The 25863-nt window shown below is 44.4% G+C and overlaps 1 protein-coding gene across 2 annotated transcripts in view; it reads left to right on the top strand.

The window, feature by feature from the left end:
• ACVR2B (activin A receptor type 2B) overlaps positions 1-25863 on the top strand; it is a 104860-nt gene that overhangs the window by 34552 nt on the left and 44445 nt on the right. Inside the window, exon 1 of one of the 2 annotated variants that reach the window (XM_032098509.1) lies at positions 5462-5545. The exons of the other annotated variant lie outside the window; for it this stretch is intronic. Within the exon in view, the coding sequence (XP_031954400.1) occupies positions 5521-5545 (25 nt within the window). The 5' untranslated portion in view covers positions 5462-5520. Of the gene's footprint in view, positions 1-5461; positions 5546-25863 lie in introns of those variants that run through there. 2 annotated transcript variants of the gene reach the window in all.

The raw sequence follows: 25863 nt of genomic DNA, 5'->3' as shown, positions 1-25863 counted from the left end.
GTTGGTTTTCAGTGCTGCTTGGGGGGATTCGAGGAAGTGGTAGAAGTTTGGAGAGGAAGCCCATGTGGACTTAGTAGGGAGCTGGGGGGTTTGGAGGGTTCTTCTCACCTTTGGGTACTTTAGAAAAATCTGTTTCTAAAATAAATTAAAGAAACAAAGATGTAAATCAAAAGAAGTAATGAGCAGGATTGCTTGCCCTTGGTTCTTTGTGCTTTCCCCAAAATGGGGGTGTGTGACAACATGGAGCTACATCAAGGTCATGAAGTTTTGCAGAATAGCAACCAAGTGGAAGAGAAGGCAAAAGTAAACACAAAAAAAGACTGGAGTTAGTTTAGTTTTTTGATGGAAAATGGCCATCCATGGTGTCTTTGTTGCACGCTACTTTCTATCGAGTAGAAATCACATCATAACCTTTTATCCAGCTCTTGGAATCACTTTGTTTTTTTGGTGCCTGTTTGGTTTTGTCCAATGTGGTTTTGTGGGCCCATCCACATTTTTACTAAGGATTTACAGGTCTTGGGGAGCACCTTTTAATAATACTGGCAATAGAGCAATAGACTTGCTTTTATTTGCTGCTTCCCTAGACCCTTCATAAACAGTCTGTGCATCAATACCATCAAAGTCCTCATCCCTTGAATTACGGTTTTGAGAATTTGGATCAAATAGATTTTGATCCATTCAGTTCTCCTTTTTTAAAGTCAGAGCAAAACTGGGAATTTAAATTTTTACAAAGGGGTTACAGAAACTTTCAGCACAATCATAGTTTTTTACCTCGCTGTGGGAGTAAAGAGCATTTAAGAGAAATCTGGTGGGGGGGCGGGTTCTGGGGTGCCTTTGCTGTTGAGTGAGTGTGGGTGTTTTCTCACCTTCCTGGTGGCACTGGATTACTGGCTTTGTGTTACTCTGGAAGAGGAAAAGGTGTTGGAGAGGAAGCAAGGAGCATCTCTATTGCCCATCTCACATGCTGAACCCTACCTTGCTTGTTATTCTAACTACAGATACTTTACTTTGCTGTTTGTTTGCATGGAGGTTCAACTCTCACAAGTAGCCCCTTGATCATACATGCAAATTTTAGTAACTAATTTTTGTTTACTCGATATCAAAAAAAATCCACCCTTTTAGCAGCCTCCTTTGGTGGCCTGCAGAAGAATGGGAAGGCCCCCTATTTCCCCCATTTTATTTTCCATAAAATGCCAGGATTTTGAACAGAAAACCTGACAAGTCGTTTCCTATCATGCATTGTAATTATCTATTATAATAGGGAATAAAGGATTAATTAGTTTTCAAGCTGCAGATATGATTTAATTAGTTTTCAAACTGTATCTGAAACACCTGTCTTGGCAAAATCAAAGTGTTTTCATTTGAGGGAGAAAAAATAGGGGAGTGGGAGGGAGGGATGGGGTCTCTGATGTTTGCTGACCTGGGGGGTTGTTCCCCCATTTTCCACCCTTTATGAGGTGTGATGTGTTTTTTAAATGCCCAATTTATAATGTTTAGTTGCTCTCACGTGCACATGCTTGCTCAGGACACATCATTGCCAGTTCCTGCCACTCTTCCCCAGAATCAAAGAAATTTTGAGTGTTCTCTATAGGACGCATGTTCTGTCTCCAGGGATGTCACAGCAGAGAGGAAAGGGCCAAAACCCTCTGGTTTTTGTGAAAACCTCAGCTCCAGTCACTTTGCTGGGAGAGGCCAAAGTAGTGGTCACAAAACTCTCCTCTGGTCATTGATTTGGGGGCAGTTCAATGCTGAGTGGCCAAAGGATGTTTTTGGTGTATGTGAACAGCTGAAGTCTCCATTGCAGGCAGCAGTGCCATTCCATTGGGATTAAACATGATTTGGGAGGGAAATGGGTGCAAACCATGAGGATTGAGGGATGGGTTTTATTGTGGCATCACTGCTAGCACCTGGCACTGGAGGGATGGTGCAGGCAGGTGAAGCCCCTGCTGCAGCTTCTCTTGGGGGCCAGCTCTTCCTAGGACTGAAACTGCAGCCTCTCTACTGCCTTTCCCTTCCAAAACAAAAATAATAGTTATAACAGTAGTGGTAGTAGTAGTAATAATAATAGCAATAACAATGTCAACCACAACAGTAACAGTAATAAAGGATATATTGTAATATATATAGTATCTATTACATCTATATTATATGTTTTATACAGTGTTTGTAATTATTATTTTTATTAATATTATGATCATCATTATTATCAAAATCTGCAAGGAACTAAGCTGGTTCTTCCTCTCTCCCCCAACAAAACCGTATTTCAGAGTCACTCTCTCCCCCAACAAACCATATTTCAGAGTCACTCCCTCCAAAGAGGTGTGCAAAGGAATGAGAGTTTTGCTTTTTGGAGGTGAGAAAAACAAACCATTTCTGAAGAAAAAAGCTGCTTTTTTTAAAAATTCAGTATCTGTTTTTCTTGGCGCATATATTTTTTTTTTCTCTCTCTCCATCTTCCTTTCTCCCCCCCACCCCCAATTTTAATTTGAATCCTGCCTTGTGGAGCAGCTCTCCCTCTCCAGGCAGGCGCAGGGTGCAGCGTGCTTCCCTCCTGTAGTAGTAGTAAAGGTCACGCTTCCCTGCGGTGGCTTTTTTGGCTGGGTTATTTTTAACTCGGATCAGCCCATCCGCGCTTCTCCCTCTCCCTTGCACCGCGCTCTCCCACTTCAGGGTCTGCGGGAGCAGAGCAACGAGCCGACTCCACTTGAGTTTATTTTCCTGTTGTTATTATTTTGTATTTTTTAAAATTTATTTTTGGGTTCCTCTTCTTTTCTTTCCTTTGTTTGGTGTTTTTTTGTTTTTTGTTTTTTGTTTTTTGTTTTTTTTTTTTTTTGTTTTTTGTTTTTTTTTTTTTTTTTTTTTTTTGGAACCGCTGGGGCTCTGCGGTTGGGTTGCGCCTGGGTGCTCGCCAGCAGCTATAAATAGCTGTTGTGTACAAGCAAGAAGTGCCTGAATGAGGTTGAGCGGCAGGAAAGGAAAAGCCCCTTTTGGCTTCCAGCTGGCTGCCGTCCAAGCAGCGCATTGCTTCAGCAGATGAGTGTTTTGAGGTAGCGTGGGAAGGAGAGAGCAGTGAGTAAGATGGTCTTTCTCCGGTTAGAGGTGTGTGCGGATGTCTCCGTGTGTGTGTCTTTTGTTGGGCTCTGATTTTATGAATGGCTGCCTGCGGGCAGGGTGGCTGGTGATGCTGCGGGCGGCCTTGGTCCCTCGGGCCTCGGGAAGCACGTGAGGATGCTCTGGAGGATCCCTGGTGAAGTGGTGCCGGGTTGGGAAGCAGGTAGGTTTTGGGTGTGATTTTACAACTGCTTCTGATGTCACTCAAGTTTCTTCTGCCTTTTTTCTTCTGGTCTGGAAACGCTGCGTTTGAACTGGGGCGTTGCATGTGTGGATGGGTGTCCCAGGCTTCTCAGGACAGCCCAAGATCCCAGTGGGTTTTGGACTTCCAAGCACGGGAAGTGGGAATGGTCCCTCTGCAGCAGAAGGGATGGGACCGTCATGCACTGCTCCCTTGTCCCCCATCATCTCTGGGGCTGAGCTGTTGGTTGGGTACCCCAAAGAGCACTCACAACCCCAAACCTGCTGCTGAGGCTCTTCCCGTCCAGGGGATGGTGATGACTTCTTCAATTACTATGGCACCCAGGTACAACTGAGGCTATGCAAATAGACTAGAAGGAAACACTCAAAATCAATGCTTCATAAATACATTTTTCCCCTCAGTGCATAGATAACTGATTTTTAATCAAAGACTTTTTAAAAGAAGACTTTTATCTCTTTTTCTCTTTATATATGTATTAAAGAAGCAAGTAAAAAGCACTTTTAAGTGCCATATAGAAGCACGGATTAAATGCCAGTTACTATCGAATTAAATGAATTTTTATCAGAACACTTAGAGACGCTTTTTCAATAAAGACTGAATTGGAATGGGGAACACCTGACTTCCCTCAGTCCAGTTCTCTCAGCTCCACTGAAAGGCTTCCTAGGAAAACCACAGCTCAGCCTGGAGAGCCTGCCAGGTTTGTGGGAAGGAAAGAGGATGAGGAGAGCTGGGGGTCTTTGGCTTTCATGTTTAAAACCAATAAAAACTGCACAAAATTTCTTTTTTTTTTTGGATTTGCTAAATTTTAGTCTGAAATTTGAATATTTCAATGAGTTATGACAAACTAAAACGAGGTGCGAAAAGTAGAAATTTAGGGAATTTTTCACTTTTCCCTCTCTTTATGATAGTTTGTTTGCAAACTCAGTGAGAAACATTTATGATAGAAGAATACGATGTCTAAGAAGTACAGTTAATGATCTACTCAACTAGGTAAGATTTCCTTAAAACTTTCAAACTGATGAATTAACACTGCAAAAAAAAAGAGCAGGACGTTAGGGATCAACTGATCAGCTGATGATGGCAGCACTGGATTTTAATAGTGATGATAATGAGGAAATGATTGCTTGTGAGGCAGGACAATAGAATCAAGTGTTTATGGTTGCCTGTGCTGTGTCCTGATGTGATTTAGCAGTTATTGTCACCAGAATAACCTCAGATCCTCCACAATGTGCTTCAGAAAAGCCATACACTGTGGGGTTTGCATTCTTAAATATTTTGGGGACTTTCCCTTTTTTTATGTTGGTTTTTTCTTTGTTTGAAGCTTCCTGCTAATTGTGTTGACCATCCTGCAATGCGGGTAATGCAGTGTTAATTTAAAAAAAAGAAATCAATCTCCTTCTTTCTGGTTTCATAGCTGTTCAAATGCTATAACTGCGTTGTGTTGCTGGATCATTTTTTCTTTTCCTTCTGTAATTGAATAGTCTCAAAATGCAGGAATGACACTCTATTTATTTGAACTGTTTAGAGGAAAATTAATAGGGCTATTTTTATGATTGGTCTTTTGTGTCATGGTCTTATTTTTCACTATCTGATTTATGTGGCTAGAGTAAAAGGACAAAAGAAAATCAGCCTCATTTGAATTGCTGATATTTCTTTTATAGAGGTTTAGGTTGGGATTTTGTAATTTCTGCTTTTGGATCATGACACAGAGAGCTCCAAGCAGGAGGACCTGAAACACGAAGTTTCTTTTGTGCTGTTGTGATGTCAGGGCTGCTTTGATCTCCCAAGGTGAAATGTAAAATGCTGCAAAATGTAGGATTGGTTGAGAGACCCAGGGATGCTTTCCCCCCCCCTTCTAAATTCTTCAGGTGTCTGGATCAGAGTGGGACCCTCAGGAGGGAATGGGATGGGGTGGGAGTTGGTGGCTGGAAATGCCATTAGGCAAATTTGAGTGAAGAAGGTCGCCAGAGCCCTCTCTTAAACTCAAGTGAAGGTTGCAACCCGCAACTCCTGGTGGGGCACTGTCCTCTTTGAGGCTCCAGGATTGCTCCCAGATGGAACCCAGACGTGGAGGGCTGGCTTTCCACTTTGGAAAAGGAACAATTTGTTCTGCACGGTGGTGTTTGCTCATGCTGGTCAGAGATCAAACGCCAGGCTGAGCTGGGAGTTTGCAAGGGACTGTTTGGAGAGTCTGTAAAGAAGTGGACATGGGGGCACCTCCTTCCCGACCAGGTTTGATCCTTCTCCTGGGCTATGTTTTCTGCCTGATGCTGGCTCTGGGGGTGGGGGAGGTGTTTTAGAGGTGCTGCTGCATTTGTTTGAGCAAACACAGGGTTTGGGTGGGGAGAGTGCATTGGTAGCTGGAAATTAGTGACTGCCCGGCAATGTGTGTCTGTGCTGGGGACTCGCAGTGCCGAGACAACGGAGTGGCTCGAACCTCTGGAATGGGACAGGGGGCTGATGTCCCTGGCAGTGCTAAGGGGCGGGTGATTCCTCAAACCCAGCCCTTACTTGGCTGCACCCAGCTTATCTTCTCACCCCTCTCTTAGCAGAGGAGTAAAGCACGAAGTCCCACACTTTGTTTGTTTTGCCCGTGGTGAGCAGCTCTGCTTTGATATGATCCATTTAAAATGCTGAAAGTTCCTTTTTCTCAGCCCTTTGCCTTAGAGATGATTTGAAGCAGACAGATATCATCAGCTTGTGGTTCTGCCCCTTTCCTCCCCTTTCCTGGTGTGAAGGTCTGTGAGGACACTGAGGGGGTGCAAAGGGACTGGCCGCCCCTCCAGGGGCTCCCCGGCATCGCTGCCGTGCTGAGCCTCATCCAGAGGTCACCAATGCATCCTCGCCTTCTCTGGCAACAAGAACTCCAGTGTCCAGAGGGACACTCTTATCTCTGTGATAAAATGCTATTTATGTGGAGGGTTTTATTCTTGTTGTTTTGGTTTGTTTTGTTTTGGTTTGGTTTTTTTGTTAGTTTTTTTTTTTTTTTTTGACAAATAGCCTTCTTACAGTCACAACTCTGGAAGAGTTAAATCATCCAGCTTTAAGGAACATGAGCCAAGCGAGGCTTTTTGCTGCCTGGTCTCTGGGAGCTCCCTCTCATCGGTGGCCTTGGCTTGTTTGTGGAACCGTAGCTGATAGGGAAGTGTTGTTCTCTAATAAACGAGAGATAGCCACTAAGGAGATGTTAAGAGCAGAAGGTGCCACATGAGAAACAAACACCCAAAGCACTTTGAGGGCTGCTGGCAGTGATTGCCTTCCTGTGTGGACTTTGGTTCATTCCTGGGTTGCACAGTTCATGGACCACATCAGGGTGTTAGGAAGTTACTGCTGTCTCTGGGGCCAAACCCTTCTTTTTGCTGATTGTGGCACAATGCCTCCACATTTTACATTGGTTTTGTTTGTTTGTTTTTTTACTGTATTGAGGCATTTTAAGTTAAAACCTGGCATCATAAGAGGATTTTTTTTTTTCTCTAAGCATCTATGCTCATAGTTAGGAGCTGAAAACCTTCTGCTTGAGGTGGTGCAATGCACCCAAGTTTCACCGCTCCAGAAGGGGATTCACATTTCCTGGTGCAGCTTGGAAGGTCATGCATCAGTGGTGAGAGGCTGAAACCACACTGCTTGTTTGAATGACAGGCAAAACAAAGTACGAGACTTCATGTTTAACTCCTCTGCTAAGCCAGAAAAAAAGGGGAATGAAAAGATAAACTTGTTCCTCTTCAAAGACCCTATGGCCATATTGGTTTTATAGATGTTATAGCCATACTTGAGGGCCACTTTTGCTTCATCCTGTTGATGAGAGGAAGGATGAAAAAGTCATCAGACATGCTGGGCATGTGGAAAGTCCTGGGTTGATCCACTGCTCCCTTGCTCATTTTCCCCAGAGTCCTCCATAAGTCACTTTGTCTTCCAGCGCCCCAACCCCATGCCTGTAGCCAAAGAAAACACTTTCCAGCTGCCCTGGGAGGCTGGAAGTGATGTATCAGTGTTCGTGGGGTACTCAAATAATAGATATAATAATTAAAAACTAATGCATTATTAATGGTTTATTAATAATAAATAGCAATCACGAATGAATAATTTTAAGAAAAATAAGTACACAAATAATAGTTTAAGGAGCAGTTATGTACTCACCCAGCATGTGCCTTATGAAATTGTCTCCTGGTTATATGCAGATTGCCTCTGTGATAATCCTGCATGAGTATAAGGTGTCTTAGGTGATGAGATTGCATGAGTTTGGGTTGGATTGAAGGACTTCAAGTGAGTTCAGTGTGCAAAGAGCAAAATGCATCATCCCCAACCAAAAAATCTCTTCTTTATTGCTACTTATGTTTTTACTTATGTGCTTATGTTTTCATATGTGTACGTGCATGGAAGTTATGGAGAGGGGTTTGTGGGGTTATTTCGGCAGTAAAAGCATTGCTGGATACTTTCTCTGTTTGAACTTCGGAGTATGAGATTGCACATTTCAAAAACACAACTCTGTGCAAAGGAGCATATTGGTGTGTACGGTGTAGTTAGAAGTATAATTAGCCTTCTAATTAACGAAAGTCTTGATTTTGACATCTGAAATAGTGTATTGGTGGTAAGGAAGAATACAGGTTGCTATGACAGGGTTGCAGTGTCCCTGGTGACTCTCTGAGAGCTGCTGGTCCCGGGCACTCTGGCAGAGCTGCCATAGGGATCCCAGTGAAATATGTAGGGCAGGGATATGTGCTATTAGGAGAATGATGTAGGCACGGTGCCACGGAGGTAGAGGTTAAATCATTGTGGCCTAATGCAGATTGGCACTAAACCTTGCCAAATTAAATGTTCAACCTTTTCTCTGTCAGAGGTTGCAACCACCGGTGTAATTAAGAAAAAACAGTAATTTTACTCTGAGAGAGAGTTCTGAGAGGTCTTGTGCCTTGAGTTGCAGGAGTGAATAGTGCAAATGTCTGTCAAATTCAAGTGTTCATACTAACAGGTTTTTACCAAAAATGAGCCTGCAGGGAGAATTAATTCTAGTGCCAAGCAGAAGCTTCTGCTGCAAAATGCCATGGCCTAAAGAAATGGAGAAGAATGGAGGGTTGAAAGGAAAGGTAAAACCACTCTTTTCGTTAGTGAGGTGTTAACGATAATGGGCTGCTTGATGGCTGCTTTAGGTGTGTCCGACGGGCTTAGGGTCAGACCCCACCCGCTTCTGGTTTTCCCCATCAGAGAAGATCCTTGGGATAATAGGCTTTGTGTTGAGCCTTGTCTTTCTTCTATCTGTCACTTTCTAACAATTTGGAGCTCTGCTGGTTGTAAACTTGGTTCTAAATTAGCTAGTCTTTAATTTTGTTGCATGTTTTTCTGTGTTCTCCACTGCGTTCTCTAACTCTTCATTTAAAAGGAAGTGTAATGCAGGTCTCCTCTGAGCAGAGGTAGCAATGAAGGGGATTAAAAATAAAACATCTTCTTACTCTTTTCTATTTCTCTCCTGTTTTAACACAGAGAAAACTGGAAGACTTGATTTCTCGTCATAAAAGTGATTTTAAACAGTTGAGCCATTTAAACCAGATTTCATTTTTGGCTTGTTTCTTTGGCATCGTCATTCACTCAGACCAGTGAAGTTTACTGGTGACTAGTGTAGCCTCCTGGTCTGGAGAGGCATGAGCTCTGCAGGAGCAGTCGTGCTGGTTTGGTGGCTCAGACATTCATCAGTTTTTATGTTCCTTGTGATGGTGCTATTTTTTATTTTCTTGGAGCTCCTTTCTGCTGTAGCTATTTGGGGTCCTCTCAGCAAACTGTGCAAAACCAAGCACTTCTGCTGCGGTGACTCTGCAATGCTGGAAAGAAATGGTTTGGTTTTTGTGTTGGGATGAGGTGCTGAGTTTCTTATTCTTTTTCTGCCTGGTGAGAAAACAGAGCTGTCCCACTGCAACTGATACTTTCCATGGCGGAAACAACACAAATGTGTGTGTGGGGATATGGAGGAGAACATCCGCTTTCTGGGGTTAGAGGACCTGTTTCAGTGGGAGAAAATCCATTTCCATGGGCTGGAGGGTCAGTGAAGACTCATCAGAGGTGACAATCTGCTAGTGAGGTGGCAAATCAGCCAATCTGAAAGAAATCTTCAACTGGAGTGAGACCCCCAGGAGCCACTTAGTCACTGATAATCAAGCCCAGGCTCAGCAGCTGTGCTGGTCCTTTCATCTTTCCAAGATGACCCGAGTGCTGTCACAGATGTTCAGGTATCCTGAAAAATTCCCGATTTAATGACATGGCCCTGATGGCCGCAGCATCAACCCGAGCTCTGCCAGGAACAGCCCCTGTGGGTGTTGTTTGACTTGACAGATTGAAGGTGCTCGTTCAATTAATGCTGCATCATGGTTCTCTTTCAATAACGCGGGAGGTGTCAGCAGTTTTGTTTACAAGCCTCCGTGCTCTCTGCTTTAAGTCATTCCTGACAAAAGGAAGTTTAAATGCTTGCATTGATTCCTGGCTCCGCACTGCAAAATATCCACATGTGGCAAAGACGTGGAGATTTTTCAAAGCAGCCTAAAGGATTTAAAGTGCTTTTAACATCTTGGGCACTGAGCTCCCAGGCCTTGGACCACTGCTTTTAAGCACCCGTGAGTCACAAACAGATTTAGAAGATAAAATGCTGGATGCTACTAGTTCTCTCAGCACATCCTTTGCTTATTTATTCTTTTGGAGAAAGCATGCTGACTAAAATCACCCTTTGTAGTGTTTAGAGATTCATATTCACAGATTTTGGTCTTTCTAAAAAACATGTTGGGTTTTGTAAAGAAAGAGATGGCTTAGAAACAAGATTTCTGGAGACTTTGTTGTAAGTCTCTTCCCTGCCACTGAAGAAGCTACCCAAAAATATAGTCCTTAACAATTTTATATGTGACACATGTAAGAGTCTAAGATGCTTTCTAGTTTTCAAGTAACAAGCTTGAAAATAGCAAGGTGGGTTGTGGTTTTAATTTGTGGTTTGGGTTGGGTTGTGTTTTTTTGTAGAAACCCAAGTTTTTAAGAAAACTTGTTAACTCTTTCCACTTTTCTATGGACTCAAAAACATTCCATACTTGAATGCTTCCTTTCAATTTTTTTTTGAAATGTCTGGTTCTGTGTTTCATTCAGACTGTCGTATATTAAGAAGGCCCAGTATTGGAGGAAAAACGTGGAAGGAAAAAAGAAAAAAACCGCCCAGAATTTCAGTGTGAAACCATTTTACATGTCAGATATATTTGAGTTAATTGGCTTTTGTATCATGTTCATCTGCAGTGGATCTACCAAAATAGCCTAGATGATTGCTCTGCTCCGTCTGGTTATTATCTTGCTTGTTGTAATATCCCCGTGCCACGCTGCTGTGGCCGGCGCAGCTGGGAAAAAGCCCGCTGGAGATTCCCGAAGATCTGCTCTGTGATATGTTACCAGCTTGTCAGAGGCTCACTTGACAAATTGAAAATTAGCCAAATGCTTTTTCCAAGCTGAAAGTAGCCCGAGATGATGTCTATGCATCATACCTAAGAGCTCTTTTGAGTTCCTTAAGGTGCCTGACTCCAAATACTCCTCAGATTATTAATAGTGCCCTAATAAACCTGGAGAGTGATCCTATAAATTCAACATGTTCGGAGGTCAAACAGTGAAGTCAATATTAATTAATAGTCAAATGCAGTGTTTTATTTCATGTAATCAGCCTCCAGACAGTCTGAGCAGTCTTGGAGGTTAGTTACGCTCAAAGAGTGGGAGCGATGCCAGGGTGTCCCATGCTCCATCACTATAAAATACCAAATAATCTGGAGCTGTTGCATGTAATAGCTGAAGATTTAATGTACCTCCTGAAATGCTCTGTGCTCCTTCATAAGGGGTGGTAGGAGCGATGTGCTGGTGGACCTTGAGGTGGTTTCTTGTTGCCCTCTCCGCCAAAGTGAAACAACAACTCAAGAAGCTGGTTTTATTATGAGGGCAGGAGAGGGGTGCAAAAACCCAGGGGTTGGGGTGACCTCAGGTGGTCGGAAGGTTCAGTGGCTTTGTGGTGGCAGCTCCAAGGCAGAAGTTTGCAGGGGGAAAGGAAGGACATATGAAGAAGCTCTGCACTTGTAGCACAGATGGGAAAGGAGAGGGGCTCCACAGAGAGGGAAGGTGTAGATGAGGTGCTTGGGGATGTGGTTCATGGGTGGGCCTGGCAGTGCTGGGCTCATGGTTGGACTGATCTTAGAGGTCCTTTCCAACCTTAATAAGTCTATGATTCTAAGTGAATGCCCTGATGCCAAGTCTGGTATAAACTAAATTACTTCAAATTTGTTTAACATGCACTACTGGGAATATTTAAAAGAGTAAAATGCTATTTTGAGGAGACTGTCAGATTACTGTGCTCAAAAGCCATTTCATTCATTCCATTAATTTGGAGGAGTGATTTATAGATTATTCTGCCTTTCAATAGCTGATCTGCCACTTCTGAAAATTCCTCATAAACTTTTCTCCTTTGCCTAGCTGGTAGTTGACATCTCACCTGATTTTCACCGTGGTGTAGAGTCACCCTTGGTGGACAAGGGTGTGTGATCCCAACAACTCATTGCAGGATGTTTAATAATAAAAAGCCCATCTTGTCCAAAAGTTCTGCCTTCACTCATTTTCACACTACCTCAAAACTACAATGTGCTGCAAATGCCACCCTCCAACCCCAAAAAGGGCTGAGGGGGAAGAAAGGAAGACAAAAGGATATCTGCTAGGCTGATGCACAGATTCCCCTTAGCCAAGGATATTTGACAGTGCAAAGACGGATGCTTCATCCAGGTGTTTGTATTTTCGCCTCAATCCATTATTAGTGTGAATTAAGATACCTTTTGGCTCCCATCTCTCCTCCAAGCGACAGGCTTCTCATAAGTTATTTATGTGGGATGTGTCACCTTATTAATTATATTCCCATATAACCTGACGAGGCTGATACAAAGTGTTCCCTGGCGTGAGGAGGATTCACATGTGATGGAGCTGTGCTGGATCCATGGTGCTCATCTCCAAACCTACACCGTACTTCATTCTTGGGGGAAAAAAAAAGTAAAAAAAATTTGCAGAGATTTGTGGCCAGATAACCCAGGCAATGCTTCATTTTTGTGGAAGGAAAAAAAAAAGAGATTTGTGGCCAGTGAAAGGTTTACTATTGAATTTTTAAAATACCATGTATACACACATGCACACTTAAAGAGAATACATGAATATAAAATAAACATATATTCACCGCCAGTGCTAGTTATGGTACATTAGTGTTTTAATTCGATTTAAATACATTTTGCTTGCCATCCCTTGCAGCTGGAGTTGCAGCCTCCAGGTTGCAGTGTCTACAGTGAAGTCGTCCCCTATGGGGCAGCTGGGTGCAGGGTAGAGTTGAGCGTGTTGGTTCTTCCAAAGCAAAACTTCCCTCTCTTTTCATGTATTCTACTGTTGAAGCTGCTCAATTCACTCCAAGAACATGAAATTTTGACTGAAGCCATCCTATGTCCCAGTTTTGGTCCCTGCTTAGTGGAGCACATGTTGTTATTCTTGTTTGGACCCAGCATGTATTAATTTATATTGCCTTAATGTCATGGCTAAGGCCTTTGCTGAAAGAGGTGGACTAAAGCACGTGGTCTGAATGCTCTGAACTGGTTGTTTTTAATGACATTAACCAGATGTTAGGCAGCCTTTGAGGGGGACATGTGTAGATGGAATGTAGCAGTGACATCTTTCTATCAGCTTTTCTAACAGTTCGAGGACACAGTTGTTTATCACCCACATTTTTATATCCAGGTGAAATAAATGTTCCAGGTTTTAGCTATTTTTCAAGAGAATTGTCTAAGTCCTTTGCCATATCTTGGGCTTTCCTTCCATGAGCTCTTCTTATCCCAAGTATTTCCTGAAAGGTGTTTGGTGATGGCACTGCATCTCTGCCCTCTCTGTTCCTGCTCAGCCTTTTGATATTGGTGCCAACTCCAACGGATGGACTTTTTGAAGGTGACGTGTGTTCCTACAGCTGTCCCAAGTAAAGGCTGCTGGCTTGTGAGAGCTCTGCTCTGCCATCATCTTGGCCAGATGTTTTCTCCCATCTGGACTGTCTGGGGTTTTGGGGTACAAAGCCCAGCTGCCAGGTGGAGCTGCAGGAGGCATTGCCCCATGGGTCAGCCCTCCAGCAACCCGTTCAGCAAACCTCTGGTGGATGGGGCATCCCAGAGCTCGTGCAATCCTGCAGGCTTCTACAGCTGCTGCCTTTTCCCACCTTTTTTTATTAATAGCACTTGGATTTCATCTCAGGCTGTAATGGATTTTGTGCGGTTGAGAATCTTCACTCAAAGGTGGCTCATTGTCAGCTTCTCCTCGGCCACAGAAGTGCTTTCTCATTCTGGCCACATGCAGTTTTTAGCCTAAAACATCTGAGTTTTGAGTGTGTACTGTCAAGCACGTCTCAAGACTTTTTGGTTGGCAAAGCACGTGTGCACCGAGCACCGAGTGGTCCAGCATTACAGTGGGTTTTCTTTTAATGCCAAATAATCAAAATGGTTTAGCTTGATCCCTTCTCTCTACACAGTGTAAAAGCAGGAGAAATAACCAGAGATCAAATAATTTATTTGTGAAATGGGCTTTTGGGGTGTGTTTTTTTCCTTTTAATCCAGGGGGTGAAAGATCAGTCTTGGCTTTGTTGGGGATGAAGGTGTGTTCCTGTGGGGGGGGTTTAGATTTAGCTGCAATCTGGTAGGTCTTCTCATGAGAAAACTGTCTGCTTCATCTTCCCTGTAGTGTTTCTTGCTCTATTTTTGTTGTTGTTGTTTGGCTGGGTTTTTTAAGTGTGTGCCTTCATAGAATCATAGCATGGTTTGGGTTAGAAGGGACCTAAAAGATCATCTACCATCCTGCCATGGACAGAGACACTTCCCACTAGACCAGGTTGCTTCCACAAAGCCTAGAAGCTTGAGCATCTTTTAGTTTCAGTTTAAACATGTGCTTACGTGCTGCTTTGGGTATTTGGATTGAGGATTGAGCCCTGAGCTGCCACTTTCCCTGAGAATTCGTCTAAAAAATTATCACAAACCTCCAGGTTTTTTCAGCTATACCTGTGACATGAGTAAATAAATAGCTCAGTGTTTAATACATTCCAAAACTATATCCAATAACCCTTGTTGATCAGACAGGGGTATTTTGGGTGAGACCATCCACCCATCTGGTATTTTTTTCACTGATATCACAGTGCTTGTACTTGAGATTTTTATTGCTGTAGCTACATCAGCCAGGGATGGATCAGCCACAATGCTGGGGGAACTGTTGGGTGATTAAATATCTGCTTTTCAAGCAAATTCCTCTGTTGTAGGATAGGTTTGAATGGATGGAGCTTGATTAATGCCCACAACTGAGTTTGGGCATTCATGCCTGAACTCCAAGTGTCACTTTCATGACAGGGAGAAGCAAAAAAGCAGTGTCAGGAGCTGGTTTAACTGGTGAAGTGTTGGTGTTGAGTGAGAGGAAGGTGATGGTGGGTGGGAGTCTGGGGTGTCCACCCTGGCTGTGCTTTGTTCTCCAGCCTGGCAAAGATTTTGTAGGCTTCAGTCATAAAAAAATAATACTTAAATACCTCAGTATCTGGTCAGGTCTGAGCCTTAGAGCTGATTTCTTAAAGGATGTTGGACCCCTTGTGTGATTGTTGGGTTTAAGTGATATCTGCCCAGGCACATCCAAGTTTGGTCTTCCATCTTCATCCTTGTTTTTTTCCTGAGTGCTGAGAGGCTTTGGGTGGGATGCTGAGATACCCTTTCTCCAAAGGGGTTCCTCCTGTGTTTGTAGGGGAGGTTGAGTGCAGGTGCAGAGAGAGGATTTAATGCCAATGCATCCTCCATCAAAATTTGTATTGAATGGACACAGGGCTCACTGAACTCCCCTAATCTCTGGCTTGTGTGGCTGAGTGATAGAGACAGCCTTGGCCTACTTTGAAGAGAGGAAGGGAATGTGTAAGGGGAAGCAGGAGCTGGAGTTGCTAGGGAAACACGAGCAGGGATGCTCGCATGGCTCTCACCTGATCCCTGCCACAGCAGCTCCATGATGCAGGTTCCCTTTCATACGAGTGTCATGTGGCCTCCTGGGTGAACTCACGGTCACAAAAAGCTGCTGGAATTGTCCCAAGGCTTGAGGGGCAGCATTGGTGCCCAGCAGGAGTCCCCCAAAGAGCTGGGGTTTACACAATCAGCCCCATGAGTGCTCTGGAGACACCCTACCCATTGGCATCACAGCTGGTCCCCGAGGGTTGTGCTGGGGAATGAGGCAATTAGGGATTTGCTCCTTCTGGGATTGCTTTTGGGGAATTGCCAATTCTCCCTTGCTAGGAAGGAATGTAGCATGTTCAGTGATTTCTTCACTTATGCCCATGTTGTGGGAGATGGGGATGATGCTGAACCCCTCGGGGGTGTCCCCGTTTTCATCACTCTTACAATTGTTCTCATTTGTTCCCCTGCACTTCAAGTCCTGGAGTGCTTTGCTGTTTGAGTAATTAGTGCCAGGCCATGCACCTTGTGCTTAGCACACCCCGTACTAGGAAAGATGACTTCCATTGAATTTATGATTATGCAGGTATTTTATTCCTTGCAAATGTTTTATTTATTGCAATGGTTATTGATAGCTGCACTTACCAATTCTGTTGAGGCAAAACAACCTTCTACAACTGCTTTTTTTATTTGTGCGTATGGAATAAAAATCAATCCTGGCAAACATTTGAATATCTGGATTCCTCTTGGCTTCTCCACCTGGTAAAATTTAATAATAGCTTGTAAATGTTTTCGTCAGCTGCTCCTCTGTTCTTTAATTGAGCGCAGATGAATCTTGAATGAGTAGTTTTTGTATGACTGGGTGGTTTTTTTCATGTTTAAGCAGCAATCCGTTCAGTTTAAGCAGTGAGCGCTTTTGGGAGACGGATGCGGGACTGTTTGTAGTGTGATTATTTCCTAAAGTTTGGAATGAAACAGTTCAGGAGGAAAGCAATTGAAACTTTTCCTGTGCTGGTGGGTTCCTTGGGAAGCAGCCGGTACCATGCAGGAATTAGAAGCAGCTGGCTTTGCTTTATAACTAATCAAGGGAGTGATTATCTTGTGATAATCTTGCCCCCTTCATCTCTTATTGCATGAGTAAACACAACTCCAGTTTGCATACTTTGAGTTTGGCCTTCCACCTTCACTACCAGAGATGAAAATTCAGGTGTGCTGGGATGAGCCGCCCCTCCATCAGCTCTGCCTGGCGTCATCCCTGTCGCCCTGGGATGGTGCAAGGAGGGGATGAGCTGGGCTGGCTGTGCCAAGAGCAGTGATGGAGCCTGGTGCCAGCTCATGGATGAGCTGTCCTTGACTCAGCTGAGCAGGGACCACGTTTCACAGCCAAAAAGCCATGTGGGGAGAAGGTGGGTGCTGCAGGGCTCCAGCTGTGCTCCATGAACTGTTCTTTCTGTGACATCTGGACAGAGGCTGCTGCTTTGACTTTCAAACAGAAGAGAGGGACCAATTAACAGGTGGAAAGGCCCCTGCTAAGTGTGTGGGGCTTGCACTGTGGTGCTGCAGAGTCAATGTCTTGAGTTCAGCGGCGTGGCACTGGGTGAGATGAGCTCAGATTAGAGGAACTCCTGTCCCTAAGAGCCTTGGTTGCATCTGAACTTGCAATGGGCCTGAGAGGCAGCTGGCATGCACATGATGGGCTTTGGGGCCAAGCCTCAAATCCCTCTTGGCCAGCTCACCTGAGTGCTGCCATCAGGTCGGCATTTCCACTTCCATGGATCCCAGCACCTCGGGCTGGGATTTGCCTTTCCAGGCTGCTCGTAGGCCCCGTTTAAAAGGAAGGAGAAGGCATGTCTAAATAGAAGGCTCTGCATTCATCTCTATTTTATTCCTTCCCCTGCAGTATTTTCCTGCTGGGAAGGTGAAACCATGAGCTGGAAGGATCTGGCTCCCTGCTTGTCAGCGGCGCCGGCGTGGCCGGTTTGCTCGCCTGGAGGCGGGGGACGCTCGGTGTCAGCTCCTGTTCAAAATACATTTGGTTTCTAAATTGAGACAGGGATCCTGCACAAACACTTGGCATAGGTGAGCTGGAAAAAGGTTTTAAGGGTAAGCAGGTTATTTATACTCTGTCTTGCGTGTCCAGCCTGTGTTTGTGCTGCTAAGTCGTTTATGTTTATTTTAGTGAGAAAGACTTCTGCCATAAATACTGCTCTAAGCAGCAGTCAGCAGCAAGAGCAGGGCGCTGTAGGATGCAGGGGCCAGTGTGGATGGAGGAATATGGCTGGGAAGGGGGTTTTAAATAGGATTTAGACACTTTCCAAGGACCACATCCTGCACTAAGAGGTTAAAGTGGGCTGGGTGGTGCAGAGCCTCCACTCTCCATCCCTTGGCAGCTTAATTTTCAACACTGGAAAGATTTTCAGGCACCTTGGGCTGGGAGAAATCACAGGTTCATGCATATGATAATTTTTAGCAGGTATTGGCCCTGCTCATATGGCAATGATCCCACTTGTGAAGTCCCTGGAAAACACTGTGTAATATACATTTTCCTCCCTGGGACATAGGTATGAAGCGGCCATTCGGCACTCAGATGAGTAAAAGGGGTTTGGAGATGCCTCTTGGTACAGGGGTGGAGAAAAACATTTTGAAATCTGTGGGGTATTAAAGAAAATTTCTGTCTTCCTGTAAAATGTCAGCAGGACATTTATCCTCACATTTGTCTCATGGAGTCTAGAGTGGGAAAGAGTTAAATGCCTTCTCACATGTGTTCATTGCCACAGCCTTAAGGAGCTTTCCTGTCTTCAAGAAATAAACGTAGCACGTGTTCAGCTAAAAATACTGCAGGAGGAATGCTTCCTTGGCCACAGCCCCGATGTGGCAGAGCAGCTGTGAGTCGCGGGATTTTGTTTGTTTTTAAACTTCATCTGTCTTCAAAGTGATGCTGTTGCGGGGTGTTAGAAGAGCAAAAGTCCCTGTTGACCTTTGTTTGCATCCTCTGATGGACATGGAGGAGGACTTCTTGGCAGCTATTTGCAACATGAGTTGGAGGAGGCTGTTGGCTTTTTTTGCTGCTGCCTGCAAAAGCAGAAAACCTGGAGGTTACTGGGATGAGTTGAACTTCGGTAGCTGCAGGATGGAGCACCGTGAGGTTGCTCCTCAGTGTGATAATCTTCTGCTGCACAGAGGTGGAGGGTGAGGAGAAGGGTCTCAGCCTAACTTTTTGCAGGAATCAGTCTGTGACACCAAAACTTCCTCTTCTAGCAAGGTGCCCAGTTTGCTGTGTTAATGGGCAAAATGAATATTGACCCTGAGAATTGACTGTCCTCCTCTGGCTGTGTTTGCTTCTGATCAGTTCACCTCTCTTGAAAAGTCAAACTGCTCCCGTGCATGTCTCAGTCGGGTGGGATTTCTTGCATTTGGCTTAACCTTCTGCTCTAGGGCCTTTTACCCCTGCAGGTAATTCCAGTTTAGTGTTTCTGTTCTTAAACTTGTAGTGTGGGGTCATTGCTTCCTTGATAAATGAGTGGTGTGGGATGGGGCTTCCTGGGCAGCTGGGATGACTCTGCAGGTGGATGCTGCTGCTCATTAACGTGAAGGTGCTGGGAAGCTGCACTCCAGGACTGGCATGTCCCTGGCATGTCCCATGTTCCCACTCCCAGACAGATCATTTTAAACAATGCTTCACTTTGCATTGTAAAAGCAACCCTCCCTTCTTTTTTTCTTTTTTCTTTATCTCTTTTTTTTTCTCTTTTCCTTTTCTATTTTTTTTTTCCATTGCTATCCAGTCATTTGCCCACCACTCCAAATCCCAATTGAGACCTGATGCTGAGGGCCAGATGAAGCAGCGAATGTATTCAGCCCGATGATTTCCACATGAGCAGGGCTCTGTGCCGGTGAAAGATGTGAACTCATTGCAGAAACCTCCCAAGAACAAAGCTTTGGAGAAAGGATCAACCTTATTAGCACATTTAAGGAGAAAGGGGGTTTGTCACTGTATCAGTTTATGCTTCAGCACATTAGCGTTGTAAATCTCTTTGTGGAAGGATTGATTTAAAAACTGTATTTGTTTTCCCCTTTTTTAAAACCCAGAAAGAAAAAAATCAAATCTCCAGCACACTAGTTTGCTGCAAATCTTTTAAGACAAGTTTGTGGGGTTTGATGGTTTGAAGCCTCCTGCAGTTAAAATGATTTTTTTTCCCAAGCAATCTTTTGGTTTCCCAAGTATTCTTCTGGCCTTTTCACTTGAAAAGGAAAGGCAAACTTTCATGAATTGAGCAGGGGCACTCTGAATGAAGTGAGGGTCAGTGCTTCTCCGGGCTTTTCTTCCCATTGTTTGAAGAATACACTGAGGATGGTAGGAGCAGATGTGCTGCTTCTATTTGGGCTTATTTTGGCCCTAGTATGGATATATTCGAGCTGCCATTGCATTAATTCCTCCCATGGTTGCTGTGGCTTAGTCTGTGTTCCTTTGTAAACACAGAACAAGCATCTTCTGACAAAGAGTTGGTGCTTTACATTGACACAATCTTGTTAAAAAACAATAAAAAAAGGTGAAAAATATTGGTGGAAGGAAAAATCAGTGGAGAATCTCTCTGTTCTGTGATTTATGCTGTGGGATATACACCCTGCACTCGTGACCCCTGGCAGAGGTGTATCAGCCACACAGTCCTGCTGCAGCTTGGATGGGCAACCTTGGCCAGCTGTGTTAGTGACTGAGGGCGAGCACGCATCATGCAGCCATTGACTGCTGAATGTGACACGTTTTTTGTAATAGTACCTGCCACAGGGATTGAATTCCGGGGGGGAGGGAAAAAAAAAAGTGGAAGTTGAAGGAGATTGCATTTAAAAACGTGCATGTGATCTGTCTGTATTCCATACTATACAGGAGGATGAGCCATGCTTTGAACACTAGACTGCTAATTTTGCTTGGCCAGTGACTCTCAATTTAACTATGCTATAAATGAAATGGAGAATGGACACTTATGGGAATGAATGTTTCAATGTTAACAAAAAAACCCCTCTTGTTTGGGGGTAGAGAGTAAGCAGTCTGGCTTTGGAACAGAGATGCTACAGTAATTAAAGGCATCCAGAAACCTGGCAGATTTTTTGCTGTTGGGGGGAAATCCTTCAAAGAGAGGCTTGATTCTGGCTACATAAATTGATATGAAAACCTCTGCCTTTAGTTACAGAGGTGTCACCCTCAGCTGGGCTCTGTCCCTATCATGGAAGTACTGTTATATCACTGTATGTTATAGCTGGATTCCTGCTTTTAAGGGAGGTGTCCTCTCATGGGCACACATCATTGCAATCACTGCTTCAAGGACAGTATCTCTTTCATGAGGATCATATCTCTTTCACCTTCTGAATCTCTCATCCTCTTGAAACAGAGCAATTGTTTAGTGGGGAATGTAAAGTACGCACTCATCTCGCCAGTAACAATGGAGGTGGTTTGTTTTGGTTGAGGAAAAATACATATAATGCATAAAATACATATAATTGCTCACCTATTCTCCCTTTCTGTCCCATTATCTCACCTTGCTCACACACGAGTGTGGGATGTGGTTTACCCAGGGGGGAGGGCAGAGCTGGGCTCAGGTCGGTGCCACCTGAGGCAGCTGTGGGAAATCCCTCTTGCATGAGCAGTGGCTCCAAAGAGGCAGATCATGGTCTGCTTGTCCCTGTGTAACAGGCAAGGAATGATCTTTACCCCATGAAATGCCCACGTGGAAAATCTGTGACACATGTCTCCCTCTTCCCCAGAGGGGGATAGACTGGAAAGAAATCTTGGTCTGCTCTGCTGGAGCTGCCTTTGCTGCAGCCCCTCCTAATTCAGCCTCGTCATGAGGAAATTACTGCTTTGCACCTGATGCATTGTCAAAAAATACCCACTTGCAACGAGGCTGGATTAACCATGACATTTTACAAGGCCAGCTGGGAGGAATGCTTTGTGATTAAGTGAAGCTCATTTCTAATGAGCCCTGTGCTTTACTTTCCAAAATATCTAATTTTTGGAGGGTGGGGTGCGTATTTCTCACTTTCTTTCCAACCAGCACATTTTAAAAACTGCAACCAGTCAAACCTACTTGATTTCCCTGGTCAAGCAGAGCTGGAGAGATGCTATCTTCAGCAGGATTTATGATGTATCTGTGTGCTTGGAATTTGCTGTGTGATACTCAGGCATAGGCTGACCATTCAGGGAAGTGTTGGGATGACAAAAGGAATTACCCAGCAGAAGCTTAGTGTGACGGGCTTGAGTGTTAAGGTTGAAGAGGACTGTGATGCACTAATTTAACCTTCTACTTAGCAGGGAGAGAGGAACTTGATCTTCTGATACCTGCAACCTGTCTTTTTTGTGCTGGATGCCTAAAATCCATTCCAAGATAAGAGTCTACTTAAGCCTTTAAGATTGCTTAGCAGTCAGTTGAGCTGCAAAATGCATGGGTCTGCTGAGGAGCAGAATCATAGTGGGTAAATCAATTCCAAACCCTGCAGAGATGCCCATGATGTGGCAGAGGCTGTTGTTACCAACAGAAAGATCTGCTGAAGGAATGGGACCAAGAAACCTAATATCCATTCTGGAGTTTCAGTTGAAAACCATCTGCTTGAGTTCTCCTGCTAGTCCAGCGTGAGAAGATAGTGTGGGGAGAAGTTGTGTCCCTCCTCTCTAAGTGGAAGATGGAAATAAGAATCAGGAGATAGAAATCTTTCATCCTGTGATAATGAAGACATCTTCCATTCTAGGATAGTGAGATGAGGTAATATAGCATTGAAGAAAATACCTGGAATGCACATTTAGCTGATGGAGATGATTTCTCTGATAAAAAAGGTCATTCCTTAATCTCTTACTGAGGATGCCCTGAGTTTGGGATTCCTATTGTGCCCCAGAAAACATCTTGCAGATTCATTTTCCCTGTGTGCTGAAAAGCACGAGAAAGAGATGCTGGCTTTCTAACACTGCTGCAGCATGCTCAGTTCTTGCCATCCCTTAGGTGGATGGTTTGCAAGGGGGGATTTCCCAAAAGCACATGATATTGACTCAGCCCTACTTCCAGAATCTAAGGGAAATATCTGCTGAGGCACTTGGAAACACCTCCTGGGGTTGCTCAGGTCCGTGGGGATTTCCACATGTGCTTTGATCTTTCTGTCTGCAGCTTTTTGCAACAAAGATTTTGTGGAGAGCAGATAATCAGCATTCCTGAAGACTTTTAATTTCTGTTCTGCAGCAGCTCTTAGCACGTTTTGCCTTTATGGTGATCATTCTTAGAAGTGAAGACCCCCATCCAAGGCAGCTTCAGCACAGGGAGACACACAGAGCATCCCTGGAGCTGCATGTGAGATTTCCAGTACAGATAAAATCAAGGCAGTGGCTTTCTGGTTTGCAAACTCTCCTAGATGATGAGCAAGAGGATGGCCTGCAGAAGGGGACAGGGCAGGAGTATGGCAATTTGGATGCAACCATGTCTTGATGATAAAACAACTGATGCAGTGGAGAAGGTGTCCCTGTCCTGAGCGCTGTGCTCTTTGAGTCTCTAGGAAGGTGGGTTGCCAGTGAAATCACCAGTGAAATCACCAGTGAAATTACATCCACGTAAGGCTTTCCTCCAGTGACATGAACCTGCCTTGTGCTGCTGCCAACAGCTCCTTGGATGCTGCTTTGGGCAGAGCTCTTTGGACTGCTGTTGTAATGCTCTGGCTCAGCACGCCCCGTGTTTGCCTACCTGGTTTAAAGTGTTACTAGCTCCTGAATGGAGAAACTATCTGCAGGAACTCAATAGCTTCCCTGCTTTTCAGCACTGCAGCTTTTAGGAAGTGGCTGCCACAGATGTAGTCACATGAGCTGTTGAAATTAAAATGCAATATGAATTTAATGTGAAATAGCTGCTCCCAAATGGCTGCATCCATCTAGATATTCCTAATCTGGAGTGGGGATTAATTTTTAATCTGTTTTATTTCACTGCAATATATCCACGAAGCTAAATTGAAACAAAACAGTATTATTCCAGTATAAACACGCTCGCCTGTGAGTATTGAGAAGGAACAGGAGCCTGAGCAGCTCTGCTGGAACAGCTCCATGTGTGCACAAGCCACGAACCCATTGCAGGCAGCACTCAGCTGCTGCAGTTGTAAGAAGGAACCCACGATGTGGAAAATCCCTTGCAGATGATACGTCAGTCACACCTGAGGATCAGCCAGGAGGGAGAGATAACAAGCAGCACTTTTCCACCCCAGTCGAAGGTGTGCAGCTTGTAAAAAACTTGAGTAAATCTGGAAATAAGATGCTGGGACTTACTGGGGAATTGCAGTGAGGGGAACAAGTGGTTTTAATGTTGGAGAACACAAAGTAAAAACAGTTGAAAAAACAGAAATGGGAGCTGGTGCTCCTGATCTTGATCAGTGTTTTAAAAGCAGCAAGGTTAATCAAATTCCTTGCAAAGCAGCATTTTCTGGGGTGCTGGCACAAGGCCTGCTCTGAGTTAGCCAGCTCTGTCACAGGCAGCTCTGCAGGACTCGTTTGCACTGAGGGTCGTGTGAGGAGAAGAGGAATTTTTCAAAGTGGTTCTGGGAACTCGTTAGGCTAAAAAACCCACATAAATGTATGATGAGAGCAAGTTATCACTGTACTTTACACTTTCAGTGTGCCTAAACCAGGCTGCCTCACCCCTCCATCACCCCCTCCTCTCTTGATGCTTGTCTGTATATGTGGACATGCCGAACCAGAAACTCTCCTCCCTGACCCCTTTGGACAGATTCTGGGGTAAGGAGAGAAGTTCCCAGCTCAGAGGGGTTGGGGTGCATTCAGGGTGCCTTCACAGCAGCAGAAGTTTCCACACCAGGCTGCCTCCTCATCCTCTCCCTGCCTGTGCAGCTGGCATTGTGCCCATGACCCCAGACAGGTTGGCTGTCCCCTGTGTCCTCACACTCAGCACCAGTGTTGCTGGGCAGGATGAAGGGATTTTAGACTCCTGGGTCCTCTGCTTGGAAGCAGTGCAGGATGCCACATTTCTCCTTGATAGAGTTAAATAATGGTGTTATTCTTTTTTTTTTCCTTTTATTTTCTTTCTTTCCTTCTCTTTTCATGAGGGGTTGTAATGCTTTTTTTGCTTTGGGTATTTATACATGCAGACAACTCTGCCTGCTAGTTCTGGTCCCTACTTCAGCACAGAGCAGCTCCTTCCTTTGAGGTTGCCTTCACCTTTATTCTGTGATAAAATGAGCCCATCTTCACCCTGGTGTTACCTTTAGGGCTGTGAGTTAACTGAGTTAACAGCTCTGGTGTTTTTCTCTTGGTCATTTAGAGGTGCTCAAAGCCCTGATGCTAAACAGCTGATCCAAGCTCCAGCTGCCCAGGACACGTGTGGAAATTGGGTGAAATATCCCTTTGTTTTTTGGGTTTTTGTATAAAGTAGTTTTTCCAAAGTGGAGGAAGCTCTCAAAACTGATTTCTCTGTTTTGTTGCTTAAGAAACCAAAAATCCATTGTTTCAAAAGGGTGAAGAGAAGAGGTACAGGGCTGCAGCTGAATGTGCAAAGCAGTAAAATGCTGTGGGATCCTGGACTGTTGAGACCCATCACACCCCTGTGGCATCTTCTTGCCCTAGGGGAACACTCGATTTCATCTCAGTTAAAGCCAACGCGTGGTTTGGGATGACGGCGGTGACACCCCAGGCAGATTCCTTGTATTTGACAATGTGCTGTTTCACCTCTGGTAGAAATGGGATGCTTTTCATCCAGCTCCAACATCATCTGTGCTATAGGGGTCGATGATTGATGTGACTTCTCCCCCCTAAATTCAGGGAAATCTCAGCAGAAGGGTGGAGCAGAGCAGGAAGCAGCAGCAAACACCGTCTCTCCCTCTTGGGGAAAGATCCTCCTCCTTCCCTATTAGAAGATTAACAATAATGAAATAATTCTTTTATATTCACATCTGGTCAGAATACACTTGCCTGTCCCAGGACTTTCCTCATATGTTTGCTGGGAGTTTTTACAGGATGAGGGGGCTCACTTTTTTCTAGTTCACATCCCTGGAAGTACTCAAGACCAGGCCGGACTGGGCTCTGAGCAACCTGGTCTAGTGGAAGATGTCTCTGCCCATGGCAGGGGATCAGAATGAGAACATTTTTAAGGTCCCTTCCAGCCCAAACCATTCCATGATTCAAGAAAATTGCATCTTTGCTGGGAGCAATGCTGTAATAGTGTGTTGATGGGGAAGTGATCCAGGCACTTTGGCATTCTCTCAATTAAACCTTACAGCAGGTTTACCTGCTGGAATCAGGAGGATTTAAAATGAAAATGGAGACATTCAAATGAAGGTAGCACACAGAGTCTGATGGTGATGGAAAATGGCTGTGAAACATTAGGGATGGCAGACTGAAATCTCAGATAGTCAGAAGGCAAATGAAGAGCAAAGATAAAAAGCTCCTTAGAGGTGTTTGCTTCAAAAAGAAAAAAATTAAAATAAAAATATTGTGGAGGCAGATTGGTACTGATGCACATCTGAAAGATTTGGCAAGTCAAAGGAAGAAAATGCTAAAAAAAGAAATTAAAATTCCAGGTATTGTTTGAAAGGCAAGAG

The sequence above is a fragment of the Corvus moneduloides genome, chromosome 1 (genome assembly GCF_009650955.1).
Source record: "Corvus moneduloides isolate bCorMon1 chromosome 1, bCorMon1.pri, whole genome shotgun sequence".
NCBI lineage: Eukaryota > Metazoa > Chordata > Aves > Passeriformes > Corvidae > Corvus > Corvus moneduloides.
The sequence above is the reverse complement of the archived record's forward strand: the minus strand, read 5'-3'. Positions and strand labels throughout refer to the sequence as shown.